This window comes from Carcharodon carcharias, chromosome 18, assembly GCF_017639515.1.
Source record: "Carcharodon carcharias isolate sCarCar2 chromosome 18, sCarCar2.pri, whole genome shotgun sequence".
NCBI lineage: Eukaryota > Metazoa > Chordata > Chondrichthyes > Lamniformes > Lamnidae > Carcharodon > Carcharodon carcharias.
In genome coordinates this window covers 90,638,641-90,659,621 of record NC_054484.1, presented here as the reverse complement: position 1 = coordinate 90,659,621, position 20,981 = coordinate 90,638,641, and the positions used below count along the sequence as shown (strand labels likewise).

The 20,981-nt window shown below is 44.8% G+C and overlaps 1 protein-coding gene across 4 annotated transcripts in view; it reads left to right on the top strand.

Moving 5' to 3' along the window:
• Positions 1-2,347: 2,347 nt before the first annotated feature.
• enox1 (ecto-NOX disulfide-thiol exchanger 1) overlaps positions 2,348-20,981 on the top strand; it is a 303,520-nt gene continuing 284,886 nt past the window's right edge. For 3 of the 4 annotated variants that reach the window (XM_041211428.1, XM_041211431.1, XM_041211430.1), the window contains exon 1: positions 2,742-2,989. In XM_041211428.1, the coding sequence (XP_041067362.1) occupies positions 2,980-2,989 (10 nt within the window). In that variant the 5' untranslated portion in view covers positions 2,742-2,979. Of the gene's footprint in view, positions 2,429-2,741; positions 2,990-20,981 lie in introns of those variants that run through there. The other variant, XM_041211429.1, reaches the window with a different exon arrangement.

Sequence of the window (20,981 nt, the reverse complement as noted above, 5' to 3'; positions counted from 1 at the left end):
GCCACCCTATAGGAGGAACATGAAGGCCTCGGCGAGTGAGAGTGCAGGGGAGAGTTACTAGGATGCTACCAGGGATGACAGGTTTCCGTTATGTGGATAGAGGCAGATTTGGGTAGCTGTGCTGACAGAGAAAGTTAATGGGAAATTGAATTGACATGTTCAGGATCTTGAGGGGTTTTGATTGAGTAAGTAAGATGAAACTGTTTGCAGCAGCAGAAAGGTCAGTAACAAAGAACTCACATTTAAAATAATTGGCAAAACAACCAGAGGTGACATGAGGAAGGAAACATTTACAAGTGAGATGTTATGATCTGGAAGTTGCTGCCTAAAAGGATGATGTGAGCAGATTCGCTAGTAAATTCCAAGGGGTTATTGGATAAATGTGAAAGGAATGTTGCATGTTGGGGAAAGGGCAGGAGATTGAGACTGATTAGATATTTCTTTCAAAGACAATGCGATGCCAACATTGACCATCTCTAACAAGAGAGAATCTAACCATCGACCCTCGACACTCAATGGCATTACCATCACTGAATCCCCCACTATCAACATGCTGGGGGTTACCATTGACCAGAAACTGAACTGGACCAACCATATAAATACTGTGGCTACAAGAGCAGGCCAGAGGCTGGGAATCATGTGAAGCGTAACTCACCTCCTGACTCCCCAAAGCCTGTCCACCATCTACAAGACACAAGTCAGGAGTGTGATGGAATAAGCCCCAATTGCTTGGATGAGTGCCGCTCCCACAACACTCAAGAAGCTTGACACCATCCAGAACAAAGCAACACGTTTGATTGCACCACATCCACCTCCCTCAACATTCACTCCCTCCACCAGCGATGCACAGTTGCAGCAGTGTGTACCACATACAGGGTGCACTGTAGCAACTCATCATGTCCCTTCAATAAGCACCTTCCAAACCCATGACCTCCACCATCTAGAAGGACAAGGGCAGCAGACACACTGGAACACCATCACCTGCAAGTTCCCCTCCAAGTCACACACTGTCTTGACTTGGAACGTTACATCTCTCCTTTTACAGTTGCTAGGCCAAAAACACTCTGCATAACACTCTGGGTGTACCTATACCGCATAGATTACAGCAGTTCAAAAATGTTGGCTCACCACCACCTTCTCAAGAGCAATTAGGGATGAGCAATAAATCCTTGCCTTGCAAGTGACATTCACATTCCATCAATGAATTTAAAAAACCACTAGTGCTAGTTATAGTGCTCATAGTCTGTCCTTTTACTCATCAATAGCCTAATTATATGAAAATGGAAGCTTGAGGGAAAGTTGGTGTGTGTTTGGATCAGTTTAATAAGGTGTGATTTGATAAGAGTCACATAAGTCACTTCTCTATGCTACAGAAATAATTGCCTGGAGTTTGCATTAAGAATAACAGTGAAGGTATAGTGTTCACCGTTACTAGGGAGTAAATTGAGTAGCAACTTCTGATGCGTGCACATGCGTAGTTAATTACAGAGGTGATGAATTTGCTATCCAATTCGCTATGACCCTCACTACAGTAGTACCTTGTGATAGACTTCGCATTAAAATACATGAAGGATATTGACATTTTTGGACTTAATCATGAGTTACCCACTAAACATGCTAGAAAAAGTTAGTTCTGGGGAATTTAGGTGTGGGTAAATTTTTAACAGTTCAATAAACCTTACTGCCAAACAATCTCTCTAACCCTGAATATTTAATTTTACGACTGTGCAGTCAGATTCCTTCACATTTTTATTATTGTTAGATATTTAATAGACATTTAATGAAGAATTTAAAAATAATGTTTTTTTGTTTCTTTCCATATCTTTTATCTCTCTTGCTTAATCCCAGTTTCCTTTCCCTCTCTTTATTCTGTTTTCCAGACCCGATTCAACATGGAATTAAATATTCCAACTGATGCTTCCCGGTTTAGATTCTGTGTAGCTCAGTGAGGATTCTTCAATCTGATTGGCTGACGAGACACTCTGCTTCTTCTCCTGCCCTCTCACACACCACAAACTGCTCGGAAAAGGGTCTCTAGATACTACTAATTGGAGCAAGGAGAACACCTACATAAAATTTCTGGGCAGCTGCAAGCGCACTGAACAGTGAACCCCATTCCTTCACTGCCGACCCGCTAAACCTGGGCCATGTTATCTCTACTTACGGAGGACTCTTTTTCTCTCTCTCTCTCTCTGCTTTCGCATCAGGCACTGAACCTCTTTGATGAGAGGATCAAACACAAACACCAATAAGAAGACACGCTTCACAGCCTGGAAGTGCCCATAAATTATTCAGCATTTCTTCAAATAAGGGGAGAGAGAAATAACAGTCCGAGGGGCAGATTGTTTCAGTCATCTGTTGTCTTTTAAAACGTTGCTGAGTGTCCACTCGGGAGAAGTTGGCTTCCAAGGAGAGAGGAATCGGTAGTGTGTGTACCTTTAAATTTTAAATCACAGATGCTAGCAGAGTGCAAAAGGCTGTGCTGTTACAGCACTGATAAGACACAGGGTCCCCAAGGTAAACTAGCTTACGGCTACTGAAATGGCATCCGTCTCTCAGAGCTGGAGAAGGTTAAATATGCTGTAGCCCAGTTGTTGGAACATTGAAGGGGGGAAAAAAAAACAGAAGGTACTCACCTCCCCTGGGATTCTGCCCCCACCCCCCCTCCCGCAACAAATTCAGATTTATTTCCCTGCCTGGCACTGTTGTCTCTGTTTTGCATTTTTACGAGCGTGCAGGAAGTTATCTGAGTACATTGTGGCCGGTGCTTGTAGTGGTGGAGGAATTCCTACTCCCAGCAATACAGCAGATGCTGGAAACCTTGCTCTTTTGTCTCATACAGCTTAACCAGGTGTTGCTCCATGCTGCCAGTTGCAATCAAGCCTTTCAGTATTTCAGCCCAGCCAGTGTGTAGAAGTGATTGAAAGGTCTGATGAGAGGAACAGCGAGCAAATTAACGGAACCAAAAAGCACTCCGTGATGGCAGCAGGTAAGAATGGAGGTGTATCTCACTGGCATACATCTGCATGTTGCATGTGTTCTTGTTACAGCATGTCATAAGTGTTTCCTTCACTGAACAGAAAGATCTTTTTCTAAGGTAGGGCAGAAAATCCCCAGATCCAGTCTCTGTAACGATCTCTCTCTCTCACACACACACACTGCTGGATTCTTGGGGCTAGCTGCTTAAAAATGGCCCCTTATGTAAAAGTGCAGCAGTCTAGAAAACAATGCAATGCCATTTTTCTCATGTAATGCGTTAAAATGTATATATTTTTTTGGTAAATAGTTAATGGGTTCCAAGTGTGGAGCTGTTACAGTTTCTGCCTAATTAGTCATGTACAGAGTTGTGTGTGGAACAGCTCAGCTGTGTGCATTGCCGCCATCTAGTGGTGGCAGGTTTTGTTTTTGTGCAGCACGTGGGGGGAAATAGCTGGGGCAGTGCTTTTATTATTTTGCTCCTTGGTCTTCTTGGGTTAAACAAATGATGGTGCAGAGCCTCACAGTCGCCACACTCAGCCAGCCGGGGCTAATTCACTGGAGCTGCCACTGTATCACGGCCCCAGCTCGTCAACATCCACCTCCTTGCAAAATACCTGGCATGGGGCGACTAAAGCCAGAGATTGGCGGGAGTAGGTGGCACGGTGATGTGCCCGACTGGTAAGATTGCCAACTCTGGTTGGACGTGTTCCCAGACCAACCCGTTCCCCAAGCTCGCACCATTGGCTGCCTGACATGCCCATCCTCGTGGAGCCCGGCCAATTGGAAAGCGAATGAACTCTTCGTTGCCCTGATTGGGTCACTCTTCAAACAGCCCTTCAATCAGTGTCCAGTATTTATAGAAGAAATAAGTGTTATAAGAAAGAAAGAAGGTGTATTTACATAGTACCGTACACATCCTCAAAGTGAATGAAGTATTTTGGAAGTGTAGTTACAGTCACTGTCTCAGTGAATACAACAACCAATTTGCAGACAGACAAACAGCAATAAGCTAAACGACTGGACAACCTGTTCTGTTGGTATTGTTTGAGGAATAAACATTGGTCAGGACAGGGAGAAGCTGCTGCTCTTTTCTGAATAGTGGCAAAGCGGTTTTGAACGTTGACCTGAATGGGCAGACGGGACCTTAGTCTAATGTTTCACCCTACAAACAGCACTCCCTCAGCTCAGCACCAGAGAGAGAGCTCTGATTATGCAGTGAAGTCTCTGGCGTGTGATTTGAACCCACAACCTCCTGACTCAGGGATGAGAAATGCTGCCGTTCAGCTGAGGCTGAAGGCTCAAAAGCCTCAAGACCATGTGGTGTCAGCCTGTAGCTCAGTGGGGTAGCCCCCTCACCTCTGAGTCAAACCCCACCCCCAAGACTTGAGCACAAAACCGAAGTTGATGAAAGGAACGTTTCTGCTGAGTGCCCAAAGGGAGGGAAGCGATGTCAAGCTGGTCAGGAGTTCAGGATGTTTTCCACCCCCAGCAGCTCTGGGATGTTGTCAGCTGCTCGTTTATTCTTTCCAATGCAATAAATGATGTGTTTAAATCACTTTTCAAATGTGACTGACTGTTTGAAAATGAGGACATCAGCCTTTAAATACGAGTGAATTTTGAATATGCCTCCTGGGCCACTGGATCTTGCATATCTGGTGTGTTTGGTTTATGTTAGGATATAGATTTGGAAACTTTATATATTAATGGTGGCCATTGCGGGGTAGTGTGAGGTAAAAATGGTTCCCAATCACCTGTTTCACACAAGGTCAACATCGCTCCAAATATCCTTTAAATCACCATGACACCCTGGCTCCGAGTTCCCTCCGAGCTCGTGCTGCCTCACTGCAGGAGTGTCGTGGCTCCTGAGAGCAAACAGTGTTTCTGCCACATATCGGCCAAACTTGCACAGCCAGGAAATTCAGGGCCTCTGAACGTAGGATTTGTGATTTGGTTTTGCAAATGGATCTGGGGATTATCAAGCTGTTGCAGCCTTCTCACTATGTGCAGGAAAGGGTTTTATCTCATTGCAGTAACAGAGGCTTGCAAATGCATGATTGGAGTCAGTCCAGGATCACACACTTACATTCTCTCAGAGAAATTGCTCAACTGAAGACAGAGCCTGATTATATCTTAAGCACTCCCTCGGGGCTGAGAATGACTCGCTTCCACACTTAAAATGCGTTCTCAGGTAACTGAAGAGTCCAATGGGCGACCTACAGTCTCTGTCACAGGTGGGGCAGACGGTGATAGGGGGAACGGGTGGGTGGGTGGGGTGCCTGGGTTACCACACGCTCCTTTCGCCCGCGATGCTTGTCTTCAGCTAGCCCTTGGCGATGAGACTCGAGGTGTTCAGCTCCCTCCCTGATGCTTTCCCTCCACTTTGGGCGATCATGGGCCAGGGATTCCCAGATGTCGGTGGGGATGCTGCACTTTTCCAAGGAGGCTTTGAGGGTGTCCTTGAGGCATTTCCTCCACCCTCCTGGGGCTTGCTTGCCGTGTCGAAGCTCCAAGATGGAATCTGAGTCCCTGAATTGACCTCCCTCCAGTGCAGTGGGAGAGTGAGTGGCTGATCTGTACCTCAACTCCATTTAGCCCTCTCCCCCGCTCTTCCCTCCCCACCGCTTTGCTCCGTATCCCTTGACACCCTTATCCAACAAAAATATATCGATCTCACAGCTGACCCAGCATCCACAAGTGGTTATATTGGCCAACACCAAAAACTGGCATGAGGGTCATGGTGTGCCGCTCATTGCTTTGAAGGCAGCTGGTGCTGCCAAGATGGCTGCCATTTTAGAGTCTTAATTGGCTGTTTGGTGCCTAAAGCCAGCCTCGTGTTCCACCTGTGGACCAAATCTTCCCCGTCCCTGGCCCATCCTCCAGCGGCTGAGGGTCGTTCAAACGTCCTGTGGAAGTTTGAAACCTGGGACTTCACCGCTTGGGTCAGTTGGCAGGTTGTGGTTGGTGATGTTTAGTGATGTATAATCTTCCTGTTTTATGTCCACTGTGTGAAGTTCTTTGATGTGGCTAACACGGCGTGAATGCAAAGAGTTGTCTTGTAGCGATAATTGGTGGCTAAATATGATAAATATGTCAAAATAGGGTATGCAGCAAGCGGTGATGCTGTCAAATTAGTGTCAGCTGGAAGCTCTCAACATCTGCGCACTGACTTGTCCTTGCAATGCTTCAGCCCTCCTGTCATAGGAGCCCCACAAGTTAGTTACCGGCACTGGGATTTAGGATGCTAATCAAGCTCAGCACAACATGCAGCCAGCTGCTTCAGCTTGATTCTGTCCTGTCAGGCCACCTCGCTTAGAAATTCTAGGCCACCACTTTTAAACGAGACTGGGGATATTAAAAAATTCCAGCACGGAAGCACTCCCTTCGGTGCACAGCCTGGAATTTCTGACTGGTGGCGTCAGGAGCATGGCTGGCATTGAAATGGCGCCAGTTGGAACACCTAGGTATTTTCGGAGGCAGTTTCATGTCTTCTTGTCCCCAGCAATTCAAAATATTCACATTTTTAGACTGAAAAAGCTGGAGCTTCATCAAGTGTATTTCTTACAGTTCTCTTTGTGGATTGATACATTAGTGCTCAGCACCTGACTGCAGTACAGCAGTAAATGTGGCACCCTGGATGTACTTCCTCATGACAACTAGTTCCTATTTCTTTATGAATAGTATAATAATAAGGACAGAGTAGATAGGGAGAAACTGTTCCCGCTCGCAAAAAGGATCAAGAACGAGAGGCCACAGATTTAAAGTGATTTGCAAAAGAAGCAAATGTGACATGAGAAAAAGCTTTTTCACACAGCGAGTGGTTCAGGTCTGGAATGCACTGCCTGGAAGTGTGGTGGAGGCGGGTTCAATCGAGGCACTCGAGGGCATTAGATGCTTATTTAAATAGAAACAATGTGCAGGGGTACAGGGAAAAGGCAGGGCAATGGCTCTAGATCATAATACTCATTCAGAGAGCCAGTGCAGACACGATGGGCTAAATGGCCTCCTTCTGCACTGTGACAGATCTGTGATTCTGTGATAATTTAATATTCCTCTTAAAAAAATGTCTATATCAGTCTAGTTGTTCTAATCATAATTTTTTTTACATTCTGTCTAAACTAAAGAAGATTAACAATTGACAGTTACAATTAAGCTGAACACCTTAGGGTCTGTTACAGCTGTCTTCCTTACTCAGAATATTATTCACAGTATCGTTGAGTGGTGGTATGTTGTGCCTTTCTCTTGTAGATTTGGCATTCATGGCTTTCAGTGATGAGTTGGCCCCCGCTGCGCAGGCAATGCTGTGCGTGTTGTATCTGTTGTTGTAGGAGTCATGCTTAATGTTGCTAATGTTGTGTCACTCACTGGTGACGTTGTTAATGTTTCATTGCTTGTAGGTGATGCTGTTAATGTTGTCTCGTTGGTTTCTTGATGCTGCTGGTGTTAGTTGACAACCTTTTCTGCTTTTCCAGCTCAGCTGTATGTCGAATACGGACTCTGCACCTTTTTGTTTGCTTACCCGTTTCAGTCTCAATGACCTTGGAGTCTCAGCTTCACCAACAACTTTTGCTGGGCTCCAGGTTTTCAGGGTTGGATCCTGTATGTGTACAGTTTGTCCATTCAACAGCTCAGGCAGGGATTTATCATGTTTGTTGACGTGTTGACCTCCTTCTACCTGAGCATTAGTGTGTTGTTGTCTTACTTCTGGTCACTTGGAGGGAGTCTCCTACTTGATAGAGTGTCTTACCCTTTCTTCCATTTAACAGCTCTACAGGTGACTTTATGTCATCCTTGAGTGGTGTAGATTCCAGAGACAATACGGGAAGGTTTGGGTATTCCTCTCGACATTTTGTGAGGGTTCCTTTGGCTCTCCGGACATGTCTCTTGGGTAATGTGGTGATAAGGTGAGTTAAACCCACACTTTTCAACAAATTTCTTAGGCCAGGATTTCCCAGTTGGCGAGTAGGGGGGCGGGGCCCGCTCGCCGACACGTAAAATGACGCTCAGTGTCGTCAGGCGGAACTCCCGACATCACCGCACCCCATTTAAATTTTCAGGTGGGTGGGGGCTCAGCAGAATCAGCTGTGCGCCCACTGACCTGTCAATGGCCAATTGAGGCCATTGACAAAGTCGTTAAACTAATTAATGGACCTGCCCATCCAACCATAAGGCCGAGAGCCCTGGAGGGCATTAGAACAAGCATCAAACCTCATCCACGGGCGGGATGAGGTTTCACGTAGGTTTTAAAAAATGTAATTAAAGTGTATTTATAAATGATGGACATATCCCAACTCATGTGACAGTGTCACATGAGGGGACATGTCAGGGAATTTTTTGCTCTCTATTTTTCAGATTTTTTTATAGTGGACCTGATCTCCCTGAGGCAGCACTTAGCCTCAGGGAGCTCAGTGCACTCTTTTGTGCGCATGCGTGAAAGAGCGCACTCTCGGTTCAGGGAATACACCCCCGCCCACACAGGGAGCACATAGCGCTTCCTGGCGGACGTCACGCTGGGCGGGCCTTAATTGGCCTGCCCACGTAAAATGGCTGCATGCTTAAGAGCGGGCACGCAGAGGCCCAATGGTATTTATCCGCGCGCCCGCTCTTAAACTTCCCCCTCAACAGGGGGAAGATTCTGCCCTTAAACTCTCTGGAGGGGCATTGGGTTCCAATGTCACATATTGATCCTTTAGGAATCCCTTGTTCAGTGAACAGAACTCATAGTGCTGAGATGATTGTTGTAGCTCTCGAATTTTTCGCCTTTCTGGTAAAAGGGAACTTTAAGTTGTAGTCTGCAACAATGAGATACCATCCTTGATTGTGTGCAAATAAATCAGTTCCCACAGTATGCCATGGTCTGGTTGGTATTTCAGTAGCTATCATCTCCTATCCCTGCTGTGTATTTCTGTACTACTTGCGTGCACTGCAATTCGACATCATTCTCTCAATGTCTCTGTAAATACCTATCCTATACACAGCTGATCTGGCTCTGAGCTTTCACTTCTCCATTCCCATGTGGCCTTTTATATCTTCTGGAGAAGTTCTTGCTGTATCGGTTTGGGTGTGATTATTATGGGTCCAGCCAGCAGAATGCCATCCTCCACTGAGATGTCATCCATGATAGACCAGTACTGCTGTGCTGCTGGCTGTGTTTGCTGTATCTTATCAGGCCATCCCTGGGTCACTTGCTGAGACAGCATCTGTAACTCCTCAACTTTGCTGGCCTCATCTCTAATTTGACTCAGGTTTGATGGTGTTACATTCACTGGACCTTTATAGCTACATCTTTTATCCCATGTTTCTCCTGTGGCGATAACCGAGATATGGCATCAGCAAGTACCGTTCGACTCCTCGGCTTGTATTTCAGCTTGCTACACTGTGTCCTGCCCAGCCTTCAGTCTTTCCAGGTCAGTAACTTCATTCTCTAGCTCTAACTTGGAGTGCTATATGTTTCTGGGGATTTCCTTCTTCAGCTGCCTGAATTGTCCAAATTAGCTCTTTCCTTTCCTGTCAAGAGCTCTTTGCGTCTTTCAATATTGAAACCTTGAAAATGTCAGTACCTGACTGCAATCCATTCATTTAGTTTTTGCACATTATCTCCCATAACAATGGAATTCATCCAACCTGTGGGATTGTCCTGCCCTGTAGTGGTGGGACCTGCCGTGGGAGATTCGGTGGCCCAGCCAATTGTCCATTGATTTTTGGTGGGACCGGACAATCCCGGCAGCATGCAGGGCTGGAAAATCCTGCCCTGTGACTCTGGCAATCAACCTCTTGCTTCTGATTGGAAGTTGCTTTGCAATGGCTGTCCTCCAATTCTCCTTCACCTCATGGTTTACTGAGGTAAGTTGCAGCCCTTCACAACTGTTCAGCCCCAGATTAGAAGACTATCTGTTTCAGTGAGGTGAACGTATAGTTAACATCTTTTCCTTGGGTTGGGTTGCTCCTGGCTGTTGAATTTCAGTTCCCGTGTATGCCATTGGTGCTTTGTCCTGTGCTCAGGGCCTAGGCGGGGCTTTTATGAGGCTTGTTTATTTTCCCAAAGTAAGCTGCTAAAGACCGTAGTTTGTTAAAACCATTACTTTTTATTTACAGCTGCTGTATCATATCAGGACCTCTGCATGAGCTTGGAACTTCTGCTCTCTCCAGATCCCTGTTACTCAATCATGTGGTGTTGCATCATCATTACATCAGCATCCTGTGCTTCACCCTTTGCCCAGTTAGCAGGACATCGCTCGGTTTCAGAGCAGCGTTCCTTGTGTGGCCATTTTCTTTCAAGTTTCCAGGAAAGATCTTCTGGCACAGCCTGAGGGAGATGATGTTCCTTTGTGCTCTGGTTTCAAGTTTCGGCTTCAGATTTATGTCTGTGGGCTTATTTCTCACCCTCTTCCTGATCTGAATGGTGGTTTGGATCTCTTTTCTCTGTGAAGTCTTGTATCTAATCATTTTGTGGAGTTGCATGGTTCCGATGACTATCGTGTTCTCAAACTCACCATCACCTTTCAGGGTATGGATGGTTTGGTTCCTTTTACTTCTCATTCAGCCTCATTGCTCTGTCCCTAATAACTAACTCCTTTACCATTTTCTTTCCTTGTTCTGCAGATCGTTTCCCAGTGATTCCACAAGCCCTACAATTAGATCCACATGCAGGTCATTTCCTTCTGTCTATGAACACGTGGTCATCCACAGCTCTTGCCCATATTTCTCTTTGTCTGGTGTGCATTCTTTTATTGCTGTTTCACTATATCAACCCCTCCGTCTTTCTCTTGATTGAACTGAAAGCTAGTCATTTGGGGAGCCAGTGTCTTCATCTGTCTACTCGTGGCTCCATGTGCTCTGACAGTGTCTGCACCTGCAATATCGTCAGCTTGTACTTTCCAATAAAATCTCTTAGCATGTGTGCAGAGCCCCAAATGAGTTGATCTCGTAGCCTTTCATCTGTGTCCTTGAATTTACATTTTCTGGCTGCAATTTTCAGTCTTATTAAGAAATTGGCAACAGGCTCACCTGGTTCATGCCTCTGTCAATGAAACTCATATTGGTGGATCCAATGTTTTGGCCTTGGCTGAAGATGTGTGCTGAACTTCTCAAAATTTTGGCTGGGATTTTACCATTATCCTCACTCATCTCCCAGCTAGGAAACAAATTTAACCCTTTGCTGCCCACAAGTGGATGGAGCTGACCCTTTCCTCTTCACACATGCCATTTGGAAACCTATTGAATGTCAGTCTGTGCTTTTCCTTAGACTTCTATAATGCCTCTATGACATCATTAGCTTCCCAATTGATCATAGATGGAGCTGTGCACTTTTTGCTGCGGCAGTGGCCATTTCATTTTCGCGTGGCTGTTTTTCTCTTTGTCTCTCCCTAGCACTAATTTGGTTTGATTTTTCTCAAACTAATTCAAGGTTAAACCCATATAAAACATCTGAGTCTTACTCACAAAAATACGCTGCTACCATGTCATGTCTTCTTGTACCCAAACGTTTGAACTAATCGCACTTTTAGACTCAAAATGTTGGAGCTTCATCGAGTGTATTTCTTACAGCTCTACATGTTGTTGGTGGACTGATGCATTGTTGCTTGGCACCTGACTGCAGTGCAGCAGCAAACATGGCACCCTGGATGAACGTTCTCAGAACAATTAGTTTCTGTTTCTTTAGAAATAATATAACAAGCAGCAACATTTTGGCCCAGAGGTGAATGGTTGCCAATGTAACATCTCCCAGGCTCCTTCCCTCACTGTTTCTGATCCTTGACAAATTAGACCACATACTTATCCATGTTGACTCAATTCAGTTCTGAATTTGATTCAATGTTTAGAATTCCTTTCTCTTGTTTAGAAATGGGCTTTCATTGTAACTGGGCAGGTGAAACTGTTTTCCTTAAGAGAAATTAAACGTACAATGTATGAGCCAAGAAGTGTTCTAGCATGGGGGTCTATAACCTGCTGTTCAACATTTCCTTTGTGACTCCTAACCTTTCCCAGTTGGACCTCATTAATACGTAAAAAAGCCTATAAAAAATAAGCAAGAAAATTAGAAGCCATGTTATTATTGTGGCGATAAAGGAGCTAATCATTGTGCACTTTACGATTTCAAGTGATTATTTTAATGAAAGACACCATTGTGCCCAACTAAACCTGTCCAAGTGATATAGCTAAACGATGGTTATACACAAAGCCTTTGGTTCATTGAATGGATTTCATGGCTGCGGCTATTATTGTTTCTATTAAAGCTAGGGTGATAAATTATTCTGAATGTGTTATTCAGAAGCTGTTTTTATCAGAAGGATCAATAGCCAAAAAAATTGTCTTAAGTTTTTTTAATTCTTTCATGGGATGTGAGCGTTGCTGCCAAGGGCCAGTATTTATTGCCCAATCCTTAGTTGCCCTTGAGAAGGTGGTGGTGAGCTGCCTTCTTGAACTGCTGCAGTCCATGTGGTGTAGGTATACCCACACTGCTGTTAGGGAGGGAATTCCAGGATTTTGATCCAGTGACAGTGAAGGAACGGCGATATATTTCCAAGTCAGGATGGTGAGTGACTTGGAGGAGACCTTCCAGGTCGTGGTGGTGTTCCCATGTGTCTGCTGCCCTTGTCCTTCTAGGTGATTGCAGCCGTGGGTTTGGATGGTACAGCCTGAGAAACATTGGTGAGTTTCTGACGTGCATCTTGTAGATGGTACAGGCTGCTGCTACTGTTTGTCAGTGGTGGAGGGCGTGAATGTTTGTGGATGTGGTGCCACTCAAGGGGGTTGCTTTGTCCTGGATGGTGTCAAGCTTCTTGAGTGTTGTGGGAGCTGCACTCATCCAGGCAAGTGGAGAGTATTCCATCACACTCCTGACTTGTGCCTTGCAGATGGTGGACAGGCTTTGGGGAGTCAGGAGGTTCTACAAATTCTGTGCATCTTAAGTTAAAGTTTGTTTTAATGGTGACTTTACAGTAAAAGAAAAGTTTTAAAAAATGCAATAATTCAGAGTTGGGTGTATTTTAATTTTGATGCTTTTTTCTATTAATTCAGAAACTTAATACATGTATTTTGTTTATTACATATGCACATTTTACATTTCACCAGAGACACTTGGCAATTTGCTAAGTATTTGATTGAAAAATCCTGAATTTTTACCTTGCAGCTCTCAATAGATTTATTTTAGGTAACATTTTTTTAAATATTCTTCAGGTAAAGAAATTGGCCGACCTCTGTTCTGGTGGCTATGGCCTGGGCTTTAACAGCTCTGCCATTAGTTAGAGGTTTAGTTTTTAACATTTTTGCAAGGCTCATTGCTGAAAGTGTAAGCTGATATCATCACAGCCAGGGAAAGAGTGCACCTGGGACCTGAGTGAAAAGGGCAAGCAATAGGGTATCTCCCGAACCAATAAAATGAAAAATTGTGAAATTAACAGCAGAAGGATTGAGAAGGAAAATGCAGTAACTACCTGCCATTTATTGCCTTGGTACCCCACCCGCCACCTTAAACATTCATTCCCTCTAACACCGACACACAATGGCAAACATAAGATGCACTGCAGCAACTCACCTTCCAAACCTGCGATTTCTACCACCTAGGGGGAGGTTGAGGGTGAGATAGCGATTTTGCGAAACTAACAGTGGAACAGTGCAACTCAGACAGAACCGCCTGGATATCTGCATTCAATCACACACCCACTCCTTGCTTCAACTGGTTGCAGTATTTGTGCACCAGAAACAGTGGGCGTCATTTGTCGCAACATTATTCTGACAGCACACTCAAGCCCGTTGTCTCTGAGCTTGAAGTGTGACCCCACTTTGTGTTCAGTTATAGCTGGGGCCAATTATATCCATTGCTGTGATGACAGGCATCATCCTTCCGGTTTAATATGACGAACGGAAAGAGTTGAGTTTCCCCGCGAGCACACATGTAGCACCCAGGCCCTTTCCTATCGTCAAGGCACCTACCAATGTAACTTTACATGAGCCGATTTGGCTGTCCACTTCCATGGAGCAAATTGCAGACTCTCATGGCCGTCCTCCCCTGGGAGGCTCATCCGAGGGTGAGAGAGCATTGGGGAGCTGTCCCTCCGCATAACTACCTGAATATCCCCACCCACCTCTGAAACCGCCTCTGCCTCCTTGAGAAAATTCAGCCCAGACTTTCATCTAATGTTGAGAAGCTGTGCTGTAGTTTGAGTTGCTTTGTTAACTTATATATCGAATTGTTTTACCTGTCATGGTTATCTGTTACTGAAAGAGAAAGACTTGCATTTAGAGAATGCCTTTCATGACCTCAGGACACCCCAGAGCATTTAACAGCCAGTTAAGTACTTCTGAAGCACAGTCGCTGTTGTGAAATAGGAAACATGGGAGCCAATTTGTGCACAGCAAGCTCCCACAAACAGCAATATAACAATAACCAGATAATCTGTTTTTTGATTGGGTTTTTTTGCTGGGAGAATACTCCAATGCTCTTCTTCAAAATAGTTTTGTGAGAACTTTTACAATAACATCCACCTGAGAGGGCCGCTCAGGCCTTAGTTTAACCAAAAGACAGTACCTCCAAAAGTGCAGCATGCCCTCAGTACAGCTCTGGAATGTCAGCCTAGAATTTGTGATGAAGCCTCAAGAGTGGGGCTTGAACCCACGACCTTCAGAGACGAGTGTGTTCCTGAATCACAGATGGTACCTAATGTAGCTGTTAATTTGGTATCACAGCATGATCTTTTACCACAAAGCGCTTTGAAAGACTTGCACAAGACCACAAATCATTCGTCTGTCCCGTAACAATCCTGTGATTCTGTTAAAACTGCAGAATTACTTTGACGGCTGCTTAAAGGTTGCAGGGGTGGTTCTGTGACATGAATACAACATGATGCTGACAGGAGCTTCTCACCGGTGACATTAGATTTCAAGTGTTCCTACACTCAAGCGAGAGATTGTCATAGCTCACTTACTCCATTATTGGACTTGCTCACATCCATGAAACCTCCACAATAACTCAGTATCACTGGTGACATATCTCTGCAGATAATACAGGGATGGAACTAAATACCAAATGTATCTTTTCGCAGGGAGCTGTGAGCAGTGATTAACAGGGCACCTGCACTACTCAGTGCTGCTCGCAGCTCTGGAAACATGGGCTGGGATTTATGCTTCCTCTCACAGTTTTGACTGTCCTCATTCTGCCCAACTGAGCCACATTGACTGATCATTTCAGCAGATTGGTCTCTGACTCCCAGGGGATCTGATTACTCCAGCTCTGAAGGGCCTTTCAAAGCATTTGTGGCCAAACTCAAACTTAACTGGACAAACTGAAAGCATAATTGGCTGTGCAATGTCTCTGGACGTCTGTGAAGGTCAGCCTGTATCAGACACTCTAACAGGAATAACAAACTGCCCTTCAAAGACAGACCAACACAAGAGAACCAAACAAATGCAATTGCTTCCAAAATAGTTGAACAGTTAGTTTTTAAACTAAAGCACATAGCTGCACATGCCCATATGATCATTTGGCAATGAAGGAGGCCTTTTGACCCATCGGGTGGAATTTTCTGTGCCCGCTGGCATCGGGTGTGTTCGGCGGTATGAGTGGACAATATGGCGAGAAGGCCAAAAATCGGTTTCAGGACATCGTGAAACCAGTTCGCAACAGTCTGTTCAGCCTGTCGATGGCAGGCCGCTATCGAACATCAGGAACCTCATTGTAATCCGTCAGCATATCATTATCAGGCCAGCCCACCGGAATCATCCCATCCCGCTGGATCGTCCACCCACATTGTTGGGAAAACATGCCGGTGCAGAACACACCTTGACAAGTGTGGCGTGACTTACCGCCAGGGCCTTTCTCACATCGCGGACATCCGAGGAACAGGAGATGCTGGAGTCCGGTGAGGTGATAGTGTGGCAGGCGAATGAGAGCCCGCCCACTATGGAATCAGCGTGCTTCTCTGGAATGCATAATTAATGTGGCGGGTTTGGGACAATACGGTGTGAGAAGCCACCATTGTGGCCGGTGGTAAAATGCTGTTCTACCCGCTCGCTACCATACTTAGTGCAAATCTGGGACAATTCTCACAATCATGTCTGTGCCAGTGCTTTGGAATTGTTATCCAATGAGCCGAAGACTCCTGTCCCTTCCCCATTGCCTTACTAGGTCCACCTTGTTCAGTTTAATGAACAGCACATGACCGATGCCTAGTTTTTATTCCCACTCAGTGTCTGTTGGTGATCCCCACTCAGTGTAGCAAGAGAGGTGAGCAGGCCTCAGCATCTCAACTTCTGATGTCCATGCAGGGCCAGGTGCTGTGTTCCCTGTGGGGCACTGGGTCCCTGCCAGCGGGGATTGTCAGCCTGGCAGGACGCGGGACAAGGGAATTGGTAAGCCTGGGCACCCCTTCGGAACAAGAGATGGAGTGGTTGGCATGTTGGGGATGGAGTTTGATCCCGGAGTGTGATTGAAGGAGGAGGAGATGGCGTCTGATCCCAGAGTGTGACAAAGGAGGAGGGGACTGTTGGATCCTAGTCACTAGTTTGGTTGGACTCAGGTTTCAGGGGGCCGAATTGGTACTCTCGACAGAGTAGATCAACAGACAGTTCTCAGGTAGAACACATTCCGCTTATTTACAAAGGAACTCAGCAGCTACAGTTGTGTGTTTTCAACTCAAACCTGTCTCTACCTTACAGACTCTAACTATCGACTACTGACTACTGAGGTAGTCCACACAACTGCTATTGGATACTAAGATCATGTGATCTTCCATTATAACATTCTTCTTAAAGATATATTACACATCAGATTACCACATCCCTCCCCCTTTACTCAAATGCTTTTTTGAAGTTCCTATTATTATTATTTCAAAATATCAAATTATTTACACTGATAAGTAATTTACAAATTCAGTTTTTCTGGGAGTTTCCTTACACGTGTAGAATGTCTCATCTCTACAGCTTCAGATGTTTTTCTGATGTTGTCTGGACATCAGGTTATTCGATAGGCACTTGCAAATCTTTTTCCTCAACTCTTGCAGGTACAGCCAATCCTTCAAACACATCTGCATTCAGTTGAGTTCTTTCAATAGGAGACGTTGACTCAGTCATGAACACTGGTGGTATCATTTCTTGGTACTTTGTTTCTCTCCTCCTGATATATCCACATAACTTGGTCTTCCACATTCACATGGTAAGAAAGGGTTCCAGCCACTGCACTTATTTCATGTGATAATTATTTGGATCCTTCTCCAAATTTCTTCACATATACTGTCTCTCCTACGTTTAAATTCCTGTCACAACTATGCCAGCCATGTCCAGTTTTCTGACTTCCCTGACTCCTTTTCCCGCTATATTCAGCATTGTTAAGCTTAATCTCATCCTGAGACAGCATTTCATCAACAATTCCACAGGTGTGACCACCTATTGTCATGTGAGGGGTGGTTCTATAATGAGAAAGAAAACGTGTTAGCTTGGTTGCTATAGAATCTCCTGTTAATTTCTTCATGCCAGCCTTGAACGTCTGAACTGCTCTCTCGGCCAGTTCATTTGAGGAAGGGCAGTATGGTGAAGTTTTTACATGAGGCTGATAAACCATTGAAACGCAGCTCTTGTAAATGCCGTGCCGTTATCTGATACGACAACTTCTGATAGTCCATTGATGGCGAAACCATGAGGTAGCTTCTCAATTGTTGCAGAAGATGTTGGTGACTTCACCTCATTTATGTCCATCCATTTTGAGTGGGCATCAACAATGAGCAGAAACATTGTTGCCATAAAAGGTCCCACATAGTCAACGTGTACTTGTATCCATGGTCTTCCTGGCCACTCCCATGGGTGTAACGGAGCTGTTGATGGTAACTTTTGCAATTGTTGACACTGCCTACAACTTCTCAATAAACTCTTATTTCTCCATCCATCCCAGGCCACCATAGATAGCTGGGAGCTATGGCCTTCATTCAGGAAATTCTTGGATGTGCACTATGTAGTTCAATTAACAATGGCTTTCTTCCCTTTGGAGGAACTATCACTCATGCTCCCCACAATAAGATACCATCCTGGCTGGTTATTTCATATCTTCTGTGAGAATAAAGTTTCATCTTCATCGGATTCCTGCTCTTGCGACCAACCATGAAGAAATTGTTCACGTACTTTGGATAAGACTGGGTCTCGACTTGTCCACTCTCTGATCTGTCTAGCACATACCGGTGATGAATCTAAGAAGTTCAATAATAAAACGAGCTCTTGGAACATCCTCATCACTTCCTTGCAAGGGCAAATGACTAAGAGCGTCAACGTTCCCAATTTGATTTTCAGGCCATTCCAATTTCATTTCCTTCAGCCAGTTTCGACCAAGGAGTCTTGGCCCTTTGCCTGCTACCACTATCAAGGATAGTTTTACTGATTGGCTTCCATATTGTACAGTAACCTTGCTTATGCCATTGACTTTGATGTCTTCTCCTGTGTAAGTTTTCAATTTGGCATCTTTTCCTTCCAAATTTAATTTACGTTCCCTATAATTCAAATATTTGGAAGTATGTTCATCAATTAGCATGGTGGAAGCTCCTGTGTTCACCTCCATTTAATAGGTCTATCATTCACTCTCACTGTTACATAGGTTCTGTTCTTCCCACCTTCAAATTATACAACAAGTAAGTATCTGAATCTGTTACTCAGGTTCTTCTATGTTGTGGATCTCATGAGGGTATTTTCTTTTGTTTGCAAGTCTGCAATACCTCATGAGGTGTCCATTTCAATGACAGTAAAACCATTGGATTATTTTTAAACTTCCATTCATTACAAGGTTGCCTGCTTCCACTTCTGTTACCATTGTTCCAAGTTTTCACTGCTAAGACATTTCTTTTTATTTGTCTGCTAGCGGTGGCTGCTTCCCACCTCTCAGGCAGAGTCTTGCATTTTCGCACCCTTTTTGGCTGGGGCTTCCAGCCCAATGTGGAGGACGGTGCCATTTTGCACTCCCTGTATGGCTTCCCAACCCCTTACTGAGCTTTCCATTGCCAGTGCTATCTCTAGTGCCTGCTTAAAATCCAAATTTGTTTCGAACAGTAATCTCTTCTGAATCGTATCTTCATTTACACTGCACACCAAACTATCTCTAAGCCTATCATTAATAGATATACCAAACTCAGTGTTCTGTTAACTTTTTCAGACTTGCCACATAACAAGCAACTGTCTCCCCCTGGGCTCTATTTCTTGAGTTAAAGTTGAACCGTTGCATCATTACCGAGAGCTATGGCTGGTAATGACTCTTTACAAGGGTCACAAAGTCATCAAAACTTTTCAAACCTGGGGCACTGGGTGCAGTCAAACTTCAAATCAATCCATAGCTCTTCCTCCCATTTGTGGATAGGAAGATCGCTCGCCTCTTCGCCTTCCCCGCAATGTCGATCGCTTGGAAAAAGAACGTGAGGCTTTCAATATAATGAGACCAATTGCCCATGAATGGATCAAAAGAATCAATTGTTCCAAATTGCGGCATGCTTTGAGGGGATTGCTTCAACAATTAGGACAGAAATTCTATTTACGATTACTGTGCGAGGTATGGCCCAATTACATTTCTCTTGATTTACTTCGTTAGCTTGTTTAATTCTCAAACCAGCTTATTGTATCTTTGCTTATTCCTTGCTATTCACACAAATACACAGTGTAGAAGAGGCCCTTCGGCCCATCGAGTCTGCACCGACACGTGAGAAACATCTGACCTACCTACCTAATCCCATTTACCAGCACTTCGCCCAATTTTATGACGTGCCAAGAGCTCATCCAAGTACTTTTTAAAGGATGTGAGGCAACACGCCTCCACCATCCTCCCAGGCAGCGCATTCCAGACCGTCACCACCCTCTGGGTAAAAAGGTTTTTCCTCACATCCCCCCTAAATCTCCTGCCCCTCACCTTGAACTTGTGTCCCCTCATGACTGACCAACGAAGGGGAACAGCTGTTCCCTATCCACCCTGTCCATGTCCCTCATAATCTTGTAGACCTCGATCAGGTTGCCCCTCAGTCTTCTCTGTTCCAACAAAAACAACCCATGTCTATCCAACCTCTCTTCATAATTTAAATGTTTCATCCAAGGCAACATCCTGGTGAATCTCCTCTGCAACCCCTCCAGTGCAATCACATCCTTCCTATAATGTGGCAACACAGTACTCCAGCGGTGGCCTCACCAAGGTTCTATACAACTCCAACTTAACTTCCCTGCTTTTGTAATCTATGTCACGATTGATAAAGGCAATTGTTCCATATGCTTTTTTCACCACCCTACTAACATGCCTCTCTGCCTTCAGAGATCTATGGACCTACACTCCAAGGTCCCTTTGTTCCTCAGAACTTCCTAATGTCATGCCATTCATTGAATACTTCCTTGTCAAATTATTCCTTCCAAAGTGTATCACCTCTCACTTTTCAGGGTTAAATTCCATCTACCACTTATCTGCCCATTTGACCATCCCGTCTATATCTTCCTGTAGCCCAAGATACACAACCTTACTGTTAACTACCCGACCAATCTTTGTGTCATCCGCAAACTTACTAATCCTACCACCCACATAGTCATCTATCTCGTTTATATAAATGACAAGTAATAGGGATCCAGCACAGATCCCTGTGGTACGCCACTGGACACTGGCTTCCAGTCACTAAAGCATCCTTCTGTCATCACCCTCTATCTCCTACAACTAAGCCAATTTTGAATCCACCTTATCAAATTACCCTGTCTCCCATGGGCATTTGCCTTCTTTATAAGTGTCCCATGTGGGACCTTGTCAAAGGCTTTGCTGAAATCCATATAAACTACATCAGCTGCACTACCCTCATCTACACACCTGGTCACCACAAAAAATTCAATCAAATTTGTTAGGCATGACCTCCCTCTGTCAAAGCCATGCTGACTATCCCTGATCAAACCTTGCCTCTCTAAGTGGAGATAGATTCTCTCCTTCAGAATTTTCTCCAGTAGTTTCCCTACCACTGACGTGAGACTCAGTGGTCTATTGTTCCCTGGCTTATCTCTACAAGCCTTCTTAA